This window comes from Dermacentor variabilis, chromosome 8 (assembly GCF_050947875.1).
Source record: "Dermacentor variabilis isolate Ectoservices chromosome 8, ASM5094787v1, whole genome shotgun sequence".
In the NCBI taxonomy this organism is placed as follows: Eukaryota; Metazoa; Arthropoda; class Arachnida; order Ixodida; family Ixodidae; genus Dermacentor; species Dermacentor variabilis.
In genome coordinates, this window is record NC_134575.1 from 87,238,147 (window position 1) to 87,255,981 (window position 17,835).

The 17,835-nt window shown below is 45.6% G+C and overlaps 1 protein-coding gene across 1 annotated transcript in view; it reads right to left on the bottom strand.

The window, feature by feature from the left end:
* Nucleotides 1-17,835, bottom strand: part of LOC142591470 (uncharacterized) — a 73,833-nt gene that overhangs the window by 11,838 nt on the left and 44,160 nt on the right. The window contains exon 6 of the mRNA XM_075703797.1: nucleotides 9,998-10,189. Within this exon, the coding sequence (XP_075559912.1) occupies nucleotides 9,998-10,189 (192 nt within the window). The remainder of the gene's footprint in view (nucleotides 1-9,997; nucleotides 10,190-17,835) is intronic.

The window sequence follows — 17,835 nt, forward strand, 5'->3', positions numbered from 1 at the left end:
GGCTGTCACAGCAGAGGACGTAGTGCGCGTGGGTGGAACGGTTTCGTAGGTGACATCTGTCACTTGACGAAGCACGCGATATGGGCCCGTGTAGCAGGAAAGCAGTTTTTCACAAACGCCGACTTTACGCGATGGTGACCAAAGCAAGATGAGGGTGCCGGGCACAAAATCGATATCACGGTGACGGAGGTCGTAGCGCTGCTTTTGTTTGTCTTGAGAGACTTGTAGATGAGCGCGCGCAAGTTGGCGAGCATGGTCAGCATGGGCGATAGCATCACAGGTATAAGCGCTAGTTGATGCTGTGCTGGACGGAAGCACAGTGTCGTGTGGTAGCGTGGGTTCACGGCCATACAAGAGGTAAAAAGGAGAAAAGCCAGCAGTGTCGAGACGGGAAGAGTTATGCGCAAAGGTGATGTAAGGTAGAGCCTGGTCGCAGTCACGGTGGTCGTCTGAAACGTTATTGGATAGCATTTCTGTAAGGGTGCGGTTCAAACGCTCAGTGAGGCCGTTCGTTTGAGGGCGGTAGGAGGTGGTAAATTTAAGCTGTATTGAGCAGGCACGCATGATGTCGTCAATGACTTTGGCTAAGAACGTACGGCCACGGTCTGTTAGCAATTGACGCGGAGCCCCATGAATTAAAACGATATTATGCAGGAGGAAGTCCGCAACATCAGTTGCGCAACTGGTCGGAATAGCGTGGGTCACGGCATAGCAGGTCGCGTAGTCCGCCGCGACTGCAACCCACTTGTTTGCTGACGTAGATTCCGGAAATGGGCCGAGAAGGTCTAAGCTGACACGATCGAAGGGCTCGGCAGGGATGTCGAGCGGCTGCAGGTAACCAGTGGGGAGCTGGGAAGGCTTCTTGCGTCGTTGGCAAAGTTCACAAGCGGCGACGTAACGTCGTACGGAACGGGCAAGGCCCGGCCAGAAAGAATGGCGACGTACACGGTCATAGGTTCGCGATACGCCGAGGGGTCCTGCCATTGGTGCGTCGTGAAGCTCTTCTAAAACGGTTGAGCGGAGGTGTTTAGGTACTACAAGCAGGAACTCAGAGCTGTCCGGATGAAGGTTACGACGGTACAGAGTACCGTCGCGGAGGACGAAGAGGCGTAGTGTGGCGTCGGCCGGAGAGTGTTCAAAACGGTTGATGAGTGCTCTGATGTAGGCGTCACGACGTTGCTCGTCGGCGAAATGAAGCAGCTGCGACACAGAGAATACGCAAGTAGCACTGGTAATATAGGAGGAGTGAGGGTCGTCAACAGGGTAACGCGACAAGCTCTCAGCATCTTGGTGCAGGCGGCCAGACTTGTACACCACGGAATATGAAAATTCTTGTAGCCTCAAAGCCCATCGACCAAGCCGGCCTGTAGGATCTCTTAGCGATGAGAGCCAGCAGAGAGCATGATGGTCAGTGACTACGGAAAAAAGGCGACCGTAAAGGTAAGGACGGAACTTCGCTACCGCCCAGACTACATCAAGGCATTCTCGTTCCGTAATGGAATAGTTGCGCTCCGATGGTGTGATCAAGAAACGCCAATGTATGAAAGCCGCTGACCCTACAGCTAGAATAGAACTGACAGAACTTTCAAACTTAATCAACAAGCGTAAGACAGCTGACATAAGGAAGTATATTATGGATAGAATTTAACATGCTCTCAGGAACGGAGGAAGCCTAAAGACAGTTAAGAAGAAACTTGGAATTGGCAAGAATCAGATGTATGCGTTAAGAGACAAAGCCGGCAATATCATTACTAATATGGATGAGATAGTTCAAGTGGCTGAGGAGTTCAATTGAGATTTATACAGTACCAGTGGCAGCCACGACGATAATGGAGGAGAAAATAGTCTAGAGGAATTTGAAATTCCAAAGGTAACGCCGGAAGAAGTAAAGAAAGCCTTGGGAGATATGCAAAGGGGGAAGGCAGCTGGGGAGGATCAGGTAAGAGCAGATTTGTTGAAGGATGGTGGGCAGATTGTTCTAGAGAAACTGGCCACCCTGTATACGCAATGCCTCATGACCTCGAGCGTACCGGAATCTTAGAAGAACGCTATTATAATCCTAATCCATAAGAAAGGGGACGCCAAAGGCTTGAAAAATTATAGGCCGATCAGCTTACTGTCCGTTGCCTACAAAATATTTACTAAGGTAATCGCAAATAGAATCAGGAACACCTTAGACTTCTGTCAAGCAAAGGACCAGGCAGGATTCCGTAAAGGCTACTCAACAATAGATCATATTCACACTATCAATCAGGTGATAGAGAAATGTGCGGAATATAACCAACCCTTATATATAGCTTTCACTGATTACGAGAAAGCGTTTGATTCTGTCGAAACCTCAGCAGTCATGGAGGCATTACGGAATCAGGGTGTAGACGAGCCGTATGTAAAAATACTGAAAGATATCTATAGGGGCTCCACAGCCACCGTAGTCCTCCATAAAGAAAGCAACAAAATCCCAATAAAGAAAGGCGTCAGGCAGGGAGACACAATCTCTCCAATGCTATTCACAGAGTGCTTACAGGAGGTATTCAGAGACCTGGATTGGGAAGAATTGGGGATAAAAGTTAATGGAGAATACCTTAGTAACTTGCGATTCGCTGAAGGTATTGCTTTGGCTCATATTGACTCAGGGGACCAATTGCAATGCATGCTCACTGACCTGGAGAGGCAAAGCAGAAGAGTGGGTCTAAAAATTAATCTGAAGAAAACTAAAGTGATGTTTAACAGTCTCGGAAGAGAACAGCAATTTACAATAGGCAGCGAAGCACTGGAAGTCGTAAGGGAATATATCTACCTAGGGCAGGTAGTGACGGCGGATCCCGATCATGAGACGGAAATAATCAGAAGAATAAGAATGGGCTGGCAGGCATTCTCAGATCATGAACAGCAGGTTGCCATTATCCCTCAAGAGAAAAGTGTATAATAGCTGTGTCTTACCAGTACTCACCTACGGGGCAGAAACCTGGAGGCTTACGAAAAGGGTTCTTCTCAAATTGAGGACGACGCAACGAGCTACGGAAAGAAGAATGATAGGTGTAACGTTAAGGGATAAGAAAAGAGCAGATTGGGTGAGGGAACAAACGCGAGTTAATGACATCTTAGTTTAAATCAAGAAAAAGAAATGGGCATGGGCAGGACATGTAATGAGGAGGGAGGATAACCGATGGTCATTAAGGGCTACGGACTGGATCCCAAGGGAAGGGAAGCGTAGCAGGGGGCGGCAGAAAGTGAGGTGGGTGGATGAGATTAAGAAGTTCGCAGGGACGGCATGGCCACAATTAGTACATGACCGGGGTTGTTGGAGAAGTATGGGAGAGGCCTTTGCCCTGCAGTGGGCGTAACCAGGCTGATGATGATGATAATGATGATGATGATGATGATGATGATGATGATGATGATGATGATGTGAGGAGGCGGCTAGCATAAGCAATAACGCGACCCTGGCCACGCTGACCCTGGGATAAGACGGCACCTACGCAATGACCGCTGGCATCTGTACGCAATTTTGTAGGGGCATCAGGATGGAAGTGGGCGAGAATGGGTGGTGAGGAGAGAAGAGTAACGAGACGAGAGAAGGCGGCGGCTTCTGCTGTACCCCACGAGAATTGTACACCTTTCTTCAAAAGATTAGTGAGGGGTCTAGCAATTGCCACAAAATCTTGAATAAAACGGCGAAAGTACGAGCATAACCCTACAAAACTTCGAACGTCTGCGGCTGTCTTCGGAACCGGAAAGTCTCAGACAGTGCGAGTTTTCTCGGGATCAGGCTGTACTCCGGAAGCGTCAACGAGGTGGCCTAGAACAGTAATTTGGCGGCGGCCGAAACGACATTGCAGTTGCAGCTTCACCTTTCGAAATACATCAAGTATAGCTGTTAGACGCTCAAGATGAGTGTCGAACGTGGGCGAGAAGACGATGACGTCGTCTAGGTAGCAGAGACATGTCGACCATTTGAAACCTCAGAGCAAGGAGTCCATTGTACGTTCAAAGGTGGCTGGGGCGTTGCATAATGCAAACGGAATTTCTTTAAATTAGTATAGGCCATCAGGTGTGATGAACGTGGTTTTTTTCTCTGTCCATATGGTCAACAGCAATCTGCCAGTATCCAGAACGAAGATCAATAGAAGAGAAATAGCTGGAACCGCGGAGGCAGTCAAGGACGTCGTCTATACGTGGGAACGGGTAGACGTCCTTCTTAGTAATGTTGTTCAGATGACGGTAGTCTACACAGAAGCGCCACGTGCCATCCTTCTTCTTAACCAAGACTACAGGTTGCAGGTATCGACTACAGGTATCGCCAGTAAGAATGCAAAGCTTGACCGCGAGCGTCTAGCCTAAAGGGCGATCGTCGAAGTCGAAAATATCTGTGTAGAACGATAATACTTGATAAAGGTCTTCAGCCTGCGCAGAAGACAAATCAGTCGCAACCATTTTCTGCATCTTGGGATTGGCGGCGAGGCTGGCACGAGGGGCCTGCTAAGCTCGCAAGAAGGATCGGTCGATAAAGTTGCCACGTGATGGTCGCCGAGGCAATCAACGTTGGCAAGGCAAATACCTCGCGGTAGAATTTGCTTTGCCAATCCAATGTTAAAGATAAGCATAAAAGTGCGGTTTGCAGTAATAGCAAGTATACTGTGAGGCACGGTAACGTCATACTGTAGTGGAATGTCGGGCAGAGGAGTGACGAGGTACTCGCCATCAGGGGCTGGTGGGGAAGACAAGAGTTCAGTTTAGGCTATTGATTTTGGCGGCAGGCGAATAAAGCCGGTGGGGCGTAGGCGGCACTGGGGTGCGTCAGAAGGTTCTGCGAGAATCGGCATCTCAAGGCGAAGGGTACTGCCAGAGCAGTCAAAAAGAGCAGAATGCGCGGAAAGAAAATCGAGGCCGAGAATGAGGTCTTGGGGGCAATGAGAAATCAAGGTGAAGAGGACAGGAGTGTGGCGGCCGGCGATGCTAACCCGTGCCGTACACATGCCGATGATAGGCACAGTACCGCCATCAGCAACACGGACGACGCGTGCCGACGCTGGGGTGAGGAGCTTGTTCTGTCTTCGTCGGAAGGCAGCACTCATAATAGAAAGATGTGCCCTTGTATCGATGAGTGCCGTGACAGGATATCCATCAACGTCAACGTCAAGAAGGTTTTGGTTCGTGTTTAACGTGGGCAGAGGATTTGAGGGCAGTGTCGACAACGCAGCGTCACCTCCAGAAGCTGCAGTGCCTAGTTTTCAGGCTGGGCCCGGGAGGTGATAGGCGGCGAAGAGAAGCGGCGGTCCTGTCCCTCCAGGCCAGAGAACACACCAGGGTCGAGATGTTGGGCAACTGTGACGATTCGAGCAGTCGGACCATCCGAAGCCGTTGCAGAAGCGGGCTCGTCACCGGGAGGCATGGTGACAAGCTCGATGTACCGACCACTCCGGAGTTCAGTGGCGAGGACGGGGATTGCTGACCTCCACCAGAATGTTACGTGTAGAAAGACACAGACAAAAGAGGGTATTTACCGACTATTTACACTAGCCAGGAGCCAGAGCGTCAGGCCGACATTCACTCGCGCCAAGGGCACAGACCCACTTCGTCGTCGTTCTCACGACGGCTCGTCTCTCGCGTATCTACCGATAATATGGTAATAATATTTGCCAAAATAATCTCTAATAGAATAAGGGCAACACTGGACTTTAGTCAACCAAGGGAACAGGCTGGCTTCAGGAAGGGATACTCTACAATGGATCGCATCCATGTCATCACATCCATATCGAGAAATCCGTAGAGCGCATTAAGCCTCTCTATATTAATACGTGTACTTGTCTTCATCACGCGACACGTTTCACCGCCTAACAAATGTTATCGAACAGCGCAGGACGCGCTTGCCATGTGTCGGAAATTTCTGGAATGTTATCGATAGTTCCATCCACTATCTGTGACCGAACGTCGTGTAATCTGATTGCATATGTGCGCGACGCGAATAATGTAGAACTTTGTGGAAGGCGCGCGGGTCCGAGCGATTAGTCTAGAACATTCGACGATTGATGCATAAAAGCCGACGTGCTTGACCCGTTGACCAGCTTTCGACGATCGCCAACTGTGTTCGCCGCTGTCGCCGTTCTTTGAGTGTAGCCTGTTTTTTGGGGCACAAGTTCGCGCAATAAAACGCTAGTTACGTCTTTCCCAGTTTGGCTGCTTTCTGCACCGTCACTACCGCGTGACAATGTGGCTTTCATAGATTACGAAAAGGCATTTGATTCAGTAGAGATACCAGAAGTCATAGAAGCATTGCCTAATCAAGGTGTACAGACCACTTACGTAAGTACTTCGGAAACTATGTATAGAAGTTTCATATATACCTTAATTCTACACAACAAAAGCAGGAAGGTACCTGTAAAGAAAGGGGTGAGACAGGGAGACACAATCTCTCCATTGCTATTCACTACGTGCTTGGAGGAAGTATTCAAGCTATTATACTGGGAAGGCTTAGGAGTAAGGATCGACGGCGAATACCTCAGTAACCTTCGGTTTGCCGATGACATTGTTCTATTGAACAACAATGCAGATAAATTACAACAAATGATTGATGACCTTAACAGACAGAGTGTGAGAGTGGGGTTGAAGATTAATATGCAGAAGAAAAAAATCATGATGAAGAGCCGGGCACGAAAACAACAGTCCTAGGTCACCAGTCAGCCGCTAGCGTCTGTGAAGGAGTACGTTTACAGGTCAATTAATCACAGAGAACTCAGATCATGAGAAGGAAATTTATAGGAGAATAAATATGGTTTAAATCGCATACGGCAGAGATTGTCAGCTCCTGACTGGAATCTTATCATTATCATTGAAAAGGAAGCTGTACAATCAGTGCATTTTACCAGTGCAAACATATGGGGCAGAGGCTTGGAGAAGGACAAAGAAGCTTGAGAACAAGTTAAGGACCGCGCAAAGAGCGATGGAACAGTGATTGCTAGGCATAACGATACGAGACAGAAAGAGAGCTGTTTGAGATGAGAGAGCAAACGGGTGTAGCCGATATTATAATTCACATTAACAGAAAGAAATGGAGCTGGGCAGGTGATGTAATGCGCCAGTTAGATAACCGTTTGACCATTAGGGCTACAGAATGGGTACCAAGAGAAGGGAAACGCAGTCGAGGACGGCAGAAAACAAAGTGGAGCGATGAAATTAGGAAATTCGCGGGTGCTAGTTGGAATCGGTTGGCGCAGGACAAGGGTAATTGGAGATCACAGGGAGACGCCTTCGTACTGCAGGGGACATAAAACGATGATGATGATCATGATGATGATAATGATGATGATGACGACGACGTCGGCAACGACGACGACGATGTATTTTGGAACAGATCGAAAAGCGCTCGCATAGTTATGTTTCTTTTGTCACGTCAAATGCACATATTCTGGTAACAGAAATCCACGGAACAGTACAAGTATGCGCGTTATTACACGTATGCCGATTTCACTACAAAACTGGTCAAGGGCCAGCAACATCGCTTTGTCCGGCCTGCTTTTATATCATCGCCTTCCTCATTTTCGCGCACGAAGTCGGATACCAATCCTGATTTCAGGAGCATTCGCAGTTTACCGCGATAACTTAATAAATAGTTCCTTACTTATAGTGAAGAATTTCGTTGTCAATAAACTCGGACTAGCTTTGTATAGTATTAAACGGTATGATGAGGCGCATATTATTTCAGCGGAAAGCCAAAATTTCCAGATCATTAGGTTTTAAAAGAATCCCTCTTTTACATTTCATTTGATTGCTTTGTTGGACGTTGAAATGCTGACATTGAGCAATTTTAAATTCACGCCTATTTAGCGGAAATCCCGCGATTAGTATCCATATTGACATTGGAGTCGGAGATGGCAGTACTGACGCTCACCTATGGTTCAGACTCGCAATATACTGCAGATACAATCGACAACGGGTCTACGCTAATCTTGTCTATTAAATTTGGTCAAACTGTAATGATAGTAAGTCTCGTAATGGTCTCCCGCTAAAGTTTGCAATAATAATAAGGGCTACGTCTATTACTAATTAAGAAATTTTCGGACACATATGTGGAAAGCGATGCTTATCTCAGCAATTTTGCTTGTGAAAAAGGACTTCAGTAGGACTGGGTTCCAATTTGGCAATTCGAATTGGTGACAAACAAACATTAGAATGCCCTTCAACCTACAGTTGAATTTTGCGTGCGTGAGTTGGGGTTGAGATAGGGACGGAGTTATTGCGCACCGAATTTAATGGCGTCACTTCTCGCGGGAGGTTGGAATCTATCGGAATCGGCGGAATATTTAACGTATTTAACGTAACACTATTTTTACAATGCCGCCTCGCAAAATTGACTTACCTTTCATTTCAGGCAATTTGACGCTAATTCTCTGCAGGTTGATTGTGCGGTGAGTTCAATAAAAGGGAGTTTTAAAAGTGCGACGGAATGACGTCAGTAGAGTTATTTCTTTTATAAAAGTTTGAGGGAAAAGCACTCTCGTCGTCGTGCTGGTAAAACGTGCCTGTGCACTGTTCGCTAGGCTATAAGTAAGCCGCAGACTTATGTGCTGAATCTTGCTCAGGCATCCAATAATAAATATTGGTTTCGGCAGCTCGCAAATTAATTTTTTTTTCTTGATATCGCCCAGACAGACAACACGCCGTGGTATCCTAGTGGCCCTTCGCTGTATTACTAAGGTCGAGGTCGTGGGTGCGATTCTGACAGCGGTTGCGACACTTCGAGTAAGGCGAAACACAACACTCTTGTGTACGGCGCCTTTCCTTCAGGTTAAATAAGCTGCAGGTGGTCCAAAATAATCGTGAGTATCTCTCAAGCATATCGTGGATTTTGCATGTAAAACTATAGAACTTATTTTTAATATCTTATTGAAGACTAAGCTTTGTATATTAGCGCAACGACGAAATAAGGACTTAATTGGCATAAAGGAAGTAAAACACGGGCTATAATCTTCAAGTGTCTATGTTAGCAATCCACGTGCACCGGCCCTCGTTGGGATTTATTCTTTGAAGATGTTAACCTTTCACAGCATGCACACATGCAATAAAGTTTGCAATTATTCCACACTTTGCAAAGCGCTGGTAAACTTGCGTTAAAATATACTTTGTGACCGCCTAGTTTTAACAAAATGCTCTTTAATCAGTTCAAAACATTTAAATGAAGCACTCGTGGATTTGGTGCTACAATTCTTTTATATACGTCTTGAAGCTTTTGACAGTGTCAGAATTCTTTCCAAATAATATGCCTTCTGAACACATAAAAAGCAACTCAATTCCTGAATTGCAAAACGTGAAGTGAACATTAGGCATGAAGGTGACGATCAAACATTTACATTTACGCATTTAAGCAATTCTATTTGCTGCGCATGTAATGAGGGTCACTTCGAGTAACGATACGGAAAATATGATATTAATTCTGCTTAATATTATATAATGGTATGAAGGAAAGATTTGCTGTGTGTCGCCCAAGTTCTCTTTGTTTATGCACATTGCATGTAAGGGGGCGATTTCTAGACACAGCGAATATTGCGTTTCGCCCCAGTTGCTGGTTCTGTTGCGCTGCAGACACAAGTTCTGCAAACCTGATACTTGTAAAAAGAAACACGTTTTTTGTCGAGCGCACTCTCGCAAATTATACTTGGAGATTGTTCTAAAAAATTTGATTTTTACGTGGGTCACGTGGTCCTCTCGGCGGCTTCATGTGCTAAGCAACTTTGCTCGTTCTGAGATTCTCGCTTGTATTTGCGGGCAGGCTTTTCTTATGACTGTACATACTTTCCTTTGTTATCTTACGCCGTTTACCTTTTATGCCGTTTAATGGCTCAGATGGTATCTCTTCCTGATTACCACACATTTCAGCTCGTTGGACGACCCAGCACCTGATCAATTGCATCTTTCGGCATGTGAAGACCTAGTTCAAGTTTACCAGTTTCCTCATTTTTGGTGTACGGTACATCGCCTGGTCCTGCATCATGGTGCTCACCCCGATAGGAGTCTCGTATTCGAGGAAGCGGTCGCACTCCTCAAACACAGCGTAGGCGCCGATTTTATATTCCTTCACATCGTCCACCTTGGGCGTGTATGAGCGGGCTTGCAAGGTGACTGAAACGGCGTAGACGGGTGGAGGGTTGATTCCTTTTTGGCTGATGCAGGTCACCATTTTGGCGGCCTCCTCCTGCAGCAACAGTGCAAGCACACGATACTTTTCACATCTGTAAGTAGTCTTTCCTGAGAATAATGATATATTAGACCTAAGAATTGCTATTTTTGTTACTCACCCACCATCGTTAACCAATGGCACAAGAATGCACGACCATGAAAAGAATTGCGCAATAGTTTCACGGAGCTCGATTACAGGCAGGTCATCGAGGCCGATAAACGTGCGTATTAGAAGTTATAGGGTATCGTGGAGCATTGTTCTCTTTTGAAAAACTTTCCAAGTGTGCTTTCACCTATAAGACAAAATTTGACTGCTTCTATTCGAGGCTTTCTTGATACGCCGTCCAATTAGCACACTTGTAGCTCAAGGCACATTGTCGCAAAAAGCGGAAACGTCTGGTTTCAGCGAACTAATGATGGCGACAGATACTGTCCTCTCCAGTGGGCTCTTGTTCCTTATAATACACTACCGGAAGCACATTAGATTGACTGGCAATCATTTTCTACCTGACCACTCGACTTCAATTCAGTCACGTACATGATTCGGCTGTTGACACATTTCGTGCAAAAGTCAAAATTATTGCGGTTGATCGAACAATATAAACGTGCGTCGCGGTAACAAGTGGACATGGCGCCATGCAGTGAAGCACAGCCCTACGGCATCGACCTTGAGAAGTGTAAGGCATTGAGGTGGGGTCTCAATGCAATAAATGTATTTGCGAACTCAGCTGAATAAGTGTTGCATTACACTGGAATTAATGATAGTCAGGTAGTGGTGACGGTGAAGACAGCAGCAACTCTGTGAATGACGAAACTAACGTTTTATTGGGGCGCACATGTGCCGTCAAAAACAGACTTCACTCAAAGAACGACGGTGGTGGCGCGCACAGTCGGTGATCGTGGAAAATCTGATCAGAGGGTCAAGCACTTTTATACATGAGCCATACAAGAGCCAGAGCACTTCAGCCAGAGTATTCGCTGGTGCCCGCGTGTCTTCCAGGAAGTACAACACAATGCGCGTCGCGCGTACATGGAATAAGGTTATGCAAGGTTCGGCGACAACAGACAACGGATACTCCCATCGATGACATCCGAGAAATCACCGATACATACAGGTGCATCCTGCGCTGAGCGATAACATTTGTTAGACGCTGAAACGCGGTCAGCCGATAAAGACGAACAAGTACACGTGTAAGTACCCTCCTCTTAGAAAGCAAAATTCCGATGCTGCAAACAAGAAAGCGAAAAACAAAAGTACAGTCAGCAGCAAAAATTAGCCAAGCAACGAAGAAACAAAGTCCCGAGGTTCGAAGCGCTCGTAGAACGTCTTAAGGCGCACAACATGGAATATTCCACGTCGCCTGCGGCGCCGCTGTGATTACGAAATACCGTCTGGCACAACATCATAGTCCAGTGCGCCAATGCGTCAGATAATCTCGTAAGCTTGTGAAAAAGCGTCGCAATTGCTCCTCACTTAGTTGTCGTCAGTGTATCCATGTCTAAACCCGAACGTGGTCGCCGGGCTGGTGTTCCACGTAGCATCGTCGAAGATTGTAGTGTCGGCTCTCGGCCCTCTGCTGGTTCTTGATGAGCACGCGGGCGAGTTAGTAGTATTTGGGGTTTTACGTGCCAAAACCACTTTCTGATTATGAGGCACGCCGTAGTGGAGGACTCCGGAAATTTTGACCACCTGGGGTTCTTTAACGTGCACCTAAATCTAAGCACACGGGTGTTTTCGCATTTCGCCCCCATCGAAATGCGGCCGCCGTGGCCGGGATTCGATCCCGCGACCTCGTGCTCAGCAGCCCAACACCATAGCCACTGAGCAACCACGGCGGGTGCGGGCGAGTTGTCCGGCTTCTTCGGCGCATTGGATGCCGGCGGCGGATTCCACATTTTCTTCGTCGGTGATGTGTGGCAGCATGGCGTAGAGAGTCGCCGTAGGATTGCTTCTGTAAACTAGTTTGAACGGCGTGAACTGTGTTGTTTCTTGCACAGCCGTGATACATGCAAAAGTTACAAACGGGAGAATGGCCACCCACATCTTGTGCTCGACGTCGACGTACATCGCTAACAAGTCGGCGGGCGGCTTGTTCAGTCGTTCCGTTACTTCATTCGTCTGAGGGTTGTAGGCAGTGGTCCTCCGGTGACTTGTTTGGCTATACTGCAGGATTGCTTGAGTAAGCAAAGCTGTGACAGCTGTTTCTCCGTCAGTAATGAGAAACCGTCAAATCAAACCTACTCAAATCAGTTTAGTTCAACACCATAGGAGGCAATATAACAATCACAACAGTGATGCTGTAGGGCGAAAGCAAAAAGCCATCAATGCTTGACGAAGTTTTTCACACCATTTAACACATAGCAAACAGGAACATTAAAGCATCAATATTTGTAGAGTGGCAAACATGTCTTTGAATATTATATCGATTGAATTCTACACGGTCATAAAAAGGGATGTTTGTAGAAAAAGAACGCATCATTCGTTTGCTTGTCGAAACCTGTTTAGTGTTAGTGGCAGCAAATAGTTCATTTAGGGACCATAGTTGGTACTTGTGCAAGGTATTTTTCAAGCATCAGTGGTTCTCGTGCTATACGAGCTAGCGTATGGTGTTAAACGTGCTAAGTCTATTAGAGAAGAATTAGGTTTTTTTGGGCAAGTAGTATATCGCCTAAATAAAACTGAATTATAAATTTTCGGCATTGGTTGTAAATTTAGGGCTTCGAAAATGGGTTTAGAGTGCGCATCGCGTGGAGCACGTGCAATTACACGTACAGCTTTTATTTGCAGTCTGAATATTCTAAGTTCCTTTCCGTTTTCGTGAATCATACCATAGCAATTCTATAGTGCAGATAAAAATAGAAAAATAGAGAAATTTTACAGTAGGAGTTTAATTGGTTGCGGCAAACGAAAACGCAGACGCGATAGGACACCAACGATACGAGCGAACAAGCTCAGCCTGACTGTTCTCTAGCATATCTTCATCAAAAATCATTTCTATGGTTCTCACTATATGAGTTCAATTTTAATTGCTTCTGGGCCAATCGTTAGGGTCAAACCGCAGTTTACGGGCTTATCTTTGGGACGAAAGTGTGGTTTTGTTTTGGAGGTGTGTATAATTAATGAATCGCTTATGATCCAGGTGTTCAGTACTTCCAAGACACTGTTTGCTTTGTACAGAAGTTTATGCAAATAGCAGTCTTTAAAAAATAAGCTTGTATCACCTGCATAAATTATAAAGCTTGTACTTTAATCGATGTTTACCAAGTCATCTACGTAGACATTGATGAGTAGCGGACCCAGAATACCACCTTGGGAAACGCCCTTCGATAATTCTTTAAAATTAGACGCATAGCCAATAATTTCAAATTTTAGCTGTCGGTATCCAATATATGATTTTATTACATTTAGAAGGTTACCCTTGAAAGCATAGTGGTCGAGTTTTCTTAATTATCGTAATGTGGCTAATTCTATCGAAGGCTTTTGTGAAGTCAGCGTAAATTCCGAGTGTATATGTTTCCTTTTTGTATGCACACAGTATGATTTCTTTTTGCGTTAGTAGCGCCGTTTCAGTTGAACACTGCTCTGTGAAACCAAACTGAAAAGCGTCGTAATGTGGTGCTTGGTTATGAATGAAACTATTAGTTTATGTATTAGTTTTTCAGTTACTCTAGAAAAAAATGGCAGGATGGAAATGGGTCTTAAATTTGATGTTTGTTTTGTTACCACCCTTGCAAATAATAGAAATTTTGCTATCTGAAGACGCTTAGGAAAAGTTCCTATTGAAAACATAAAATTCTTGATATATTCTAAGACAGGGGATAGAATATGTATAACATGATAAATTAGACGAATTGCCAGGCGGTCAGCGTCACAACACCTACTGTTCTTTAGGGCCAAGAAATGAGCGGTAACCTCCTGTGTAGTTACTGGAAACAGAAATTCGCACTCGATTACTTGCGTGGTCATGAACCACTTGAAATGGTTCTCATGTGAACTCTCTCCAATGGAGGTAAAGAATTTATCAAAGGCTACGGCAAGGTCATCACTAGTGAGGATCTGATTGCCCGCGGTAAGTTTATTCGGGTATGTGCTGCCGTCTGAGCATGGCAACATGTTCAACCTTGTCCAGACGGCTTCAGATATTTCGGGGTTTTCTTTTCGGGATCAAAGAGGATACTGAACAACTCGGGTTTGTTTCTTCCTAAAAGATTATTTGTAGTAGTATTGTATTTTCTAAATTGGGGGGTCTTAACGCCTTCTTCGTTCCCAGATTTTAAAAAGCGCTCGTAAAGTACATTTTCTTTTATTTTGTAGCTTTAACGTACTCTGAAGTAATCCAAGGCTTCCTTGCCTTGCGCAGCCGCTTCATTGTTTTGAATGGAAAACACTTGGTATAGGCTTCTAGAAAAGTTTCAATAAAGAGAATATACCCTGTGTCTGTGTGGGTTTCACAGAAAACGCCGTTCCATTTAATCTTAGATATACATGAAGTAAGTATGATAGCCATGCTTGAAGCATATGTAACGGAATTATGGCTTCGCATCCATAAATTAAAATTTCTTATCGCGTAAAACTGCGTATGCACGTGGATGGTCAATAAGATCTGTTTTAATGACACCAGACCAAATAGGATACATTTGTGCTAATTGTTATAATGATGTCAATAACTGGGCAGGAATGAGAATGGAATCGAGTAGGTTCTTATATAACATTTGTAAATGAGTTAGATTCCCAGATATCGCAAAGTTGAAGATGTTGGCGGCTGGAAGTCAGCATGTCAATATTTAGATCACCGCCTATAGTAAGGTTGTTCTCATTTTCATTGGCCCACGACAGGAAAGTGTTCGAAAACTTAATAAAGGTGGACACGTTGCATTTCGGTGGGTGGTATATCAGAGAAAAAAATCACAAACAACATTTCACAGTCATTATCTGATGATCACCAGTAATCATAAAAAACGCTTCAACTATTTCACACTCATCATCACCAGCCTATTTTATGTCCACTGCAGGACGAAGGCCTCTCCCTGCGATCTCCAATTACCCATGTCCTGCGCCAACTGATTCCAACTAGCGACCGCGCATTTCCTAATTTCATCGCTCCACCTTGTCTTCTGCCGTCCTCGGCTGTGCTTCCCTTCTCTTCGTACCCATTTTGCAACCCTGATGGTCCACCGGTTATCTAACCGGCACATTACATGACTTGCCCAGCTCCATTTTTTTTCTCTTGATGACATTTAGAATATCGTCTGTACCCGTTTGCTTTCTGATCCAAAGCGCTCTCTTTCTGCCTCTTAACGTTATGCCTAGCAATCTTCGTTCCATCGCTCTTTGCGCTGTCCTTAATTTGTTCTCAAGCTTATTTGTCAGTCTCCAAGTCTCTACCCCATATGTCCGCACTGGTAAAATTCACCGATTGTACACCTTCCTTTTCAAGATTAATGGTAAGTTTCCAGTCAGGAGCTGACAATGTCTGCCGTATGTGATCCAACCGCATTTTTATTCACACTCGAACACATTCTTCTACTACTACTCATCTACTTAGGGCAGGTAGTAACTGCGGACCCGGATCATGAGACGGAAATAATCAGAAGAATAAGAATGGGCTGGGTTGCGTTTGGCAGGCATTCTCAGATCTTGAACAGCAGGTTGCCATTATCCCTCAAGAGAAAAGTGTATAATAGCTGTGTCTTACCAGTACTCACCTAGGGGGCAGAAACCTGGAGGCTTACGAAAAGGGTTCTACTCAAATTGAGGACGACGCAACGAGCTATGGAAAGAAGAATGATAGGTGTAACGTTAAGGGATAAGAAAAGAGCAGATTGGTTGAGGGAACAAACGCGAGTTAATGACATCTTAGTTGAAATCAAGAAAAAGAAATGGGCATGGGCAGGACATGTAATGAGGAGGGAGATAACCGATGGTCATTAAGGGTTACGGACTGGATTCCAAGGGAAGCGAAGCATAGCAGGGGGCGGCAGAAAGTTAGGTGGGCGGATGAGATTAAGAAGTTTGCAGGGACGGCATGGCCACAATTAGTACATGACCGGGGCTGTTGGAAAAATATGGGAGAGGCCTTTGCCCTGCAGTGGGCGTAACCAGGCTGATGATGATGATGAAACACATTCGTTACTAAAAGCCTAACCACGTCACCCATCTTATCACTCCGGTTCAAGGAATAGGTAGCATAACTAGGAATACAAAGAAGTTAAGACTGGCGGCTATACCAGGTTTCAGAAACCATCGTGACGTTGAAAGAGAGTTCAAACAATTGAAACCGTATCGCTATCTGTTCTGCCTTGTTTCGGGCTGACTGTACTTCTACACGAGGAAAAAAAATGTGGCGTTTTATTCCCGATAGCCATAGACTTAACGGGTGTGGCATTCGGAAATGTGCAGCCGTCCTGATGCTTTTCTTTTTAAGTTGGAGCTTTACGAGTTCAGGCGACCTTTTCTAGAACGCTTTGATTTGTTATCTGAAGCACCCGCAACATCTCATCCTTTCGCTCAAAAATTTTGCCGCCCATTGGCCAGGCAAATCTCCGTTCGGCTCGCTTCTTGCGCGCAACAGTTTGTCCAAGCTGCTTTTTTAACTGCGGTCATAGTTGTTTATTTACGAAGATAAAGGTCTTTCCTGGGCAACCAATATCGGCTGTCGTTAAACGTATGTTATGCGCCTTCTCTAATACTTAGTCGCGCTTTGACCGACGGTTGAACTGCACAATAATATGGGGGCAAGGGTCATCTCTAGTAGTCACGTGCTGGCAAATTTCAATGTCATCTTCCCTCGCGGATTCGCCGACAGCTTCACCAATTTTCCGAATGACCTTATTCAACTGTTCACTTTCCACGACAAGGACGTTTTTCACATCAATATTTTCATTTCGCGAATACTGCTCTAGGGCGGTAGTTCTACGCTCATTGTTGAGAACGAGCTTTCTTCAATTGATAGCATTCAGTTTTGATAACGCCATGTTCAGACTTTAGCTCACTATTTTCTTTTCCAAGCTGCCAGCACTGCACCGACATTTCTTCAAACTTCTTATTAAAAAAGCCACGACTTGGTTTCACGTGACGTATTTCTTTGCGAAGCTCTCTCGTGGGCAGTCCTCTGATCACCTCGCGAAAATTCTTATTTTAACTCTTTGATATCTTTTTTTTCCATTTCGGCTGGTGACATAACCAAACAGCTCGGCAGCAGCAGCAGAAAGGGGAAAAAAAGGCTGAGGAAAAAAACGAACAGTAACAGCACTGATCTAAAGAATAGTAAACAATGGTTCAGTAGGTAGGTTATTCACAGATCCGCTGCTGCTGCCAAAGTGCGGATCAGTGCACACGGCGTTGGTCGCAACAAAAACACGACGGCGATGATCCCCGTCCGGCCCTGATATGATATGGAGCGATGTGGGGACATCATACAAGCAGGTCACCAGTGGCTCCCGCGTTCACCACAGTCCTCCCTTGACACAAGGCAATGCATCGACGAGATGTGCTGGTTGAAATAATGTTTCGCCTCCGCCGCGGGTCGGCACGACACTGCGCTAACTTCAAGAGCGGCCCACGTATCCCGAGTGCTTAACGCCTGATTTACCTGCGTAATTCACCTCACAATCGATGACGTGACACGATACGCATAAACAGCCATTCTGCCTGCTGCCACG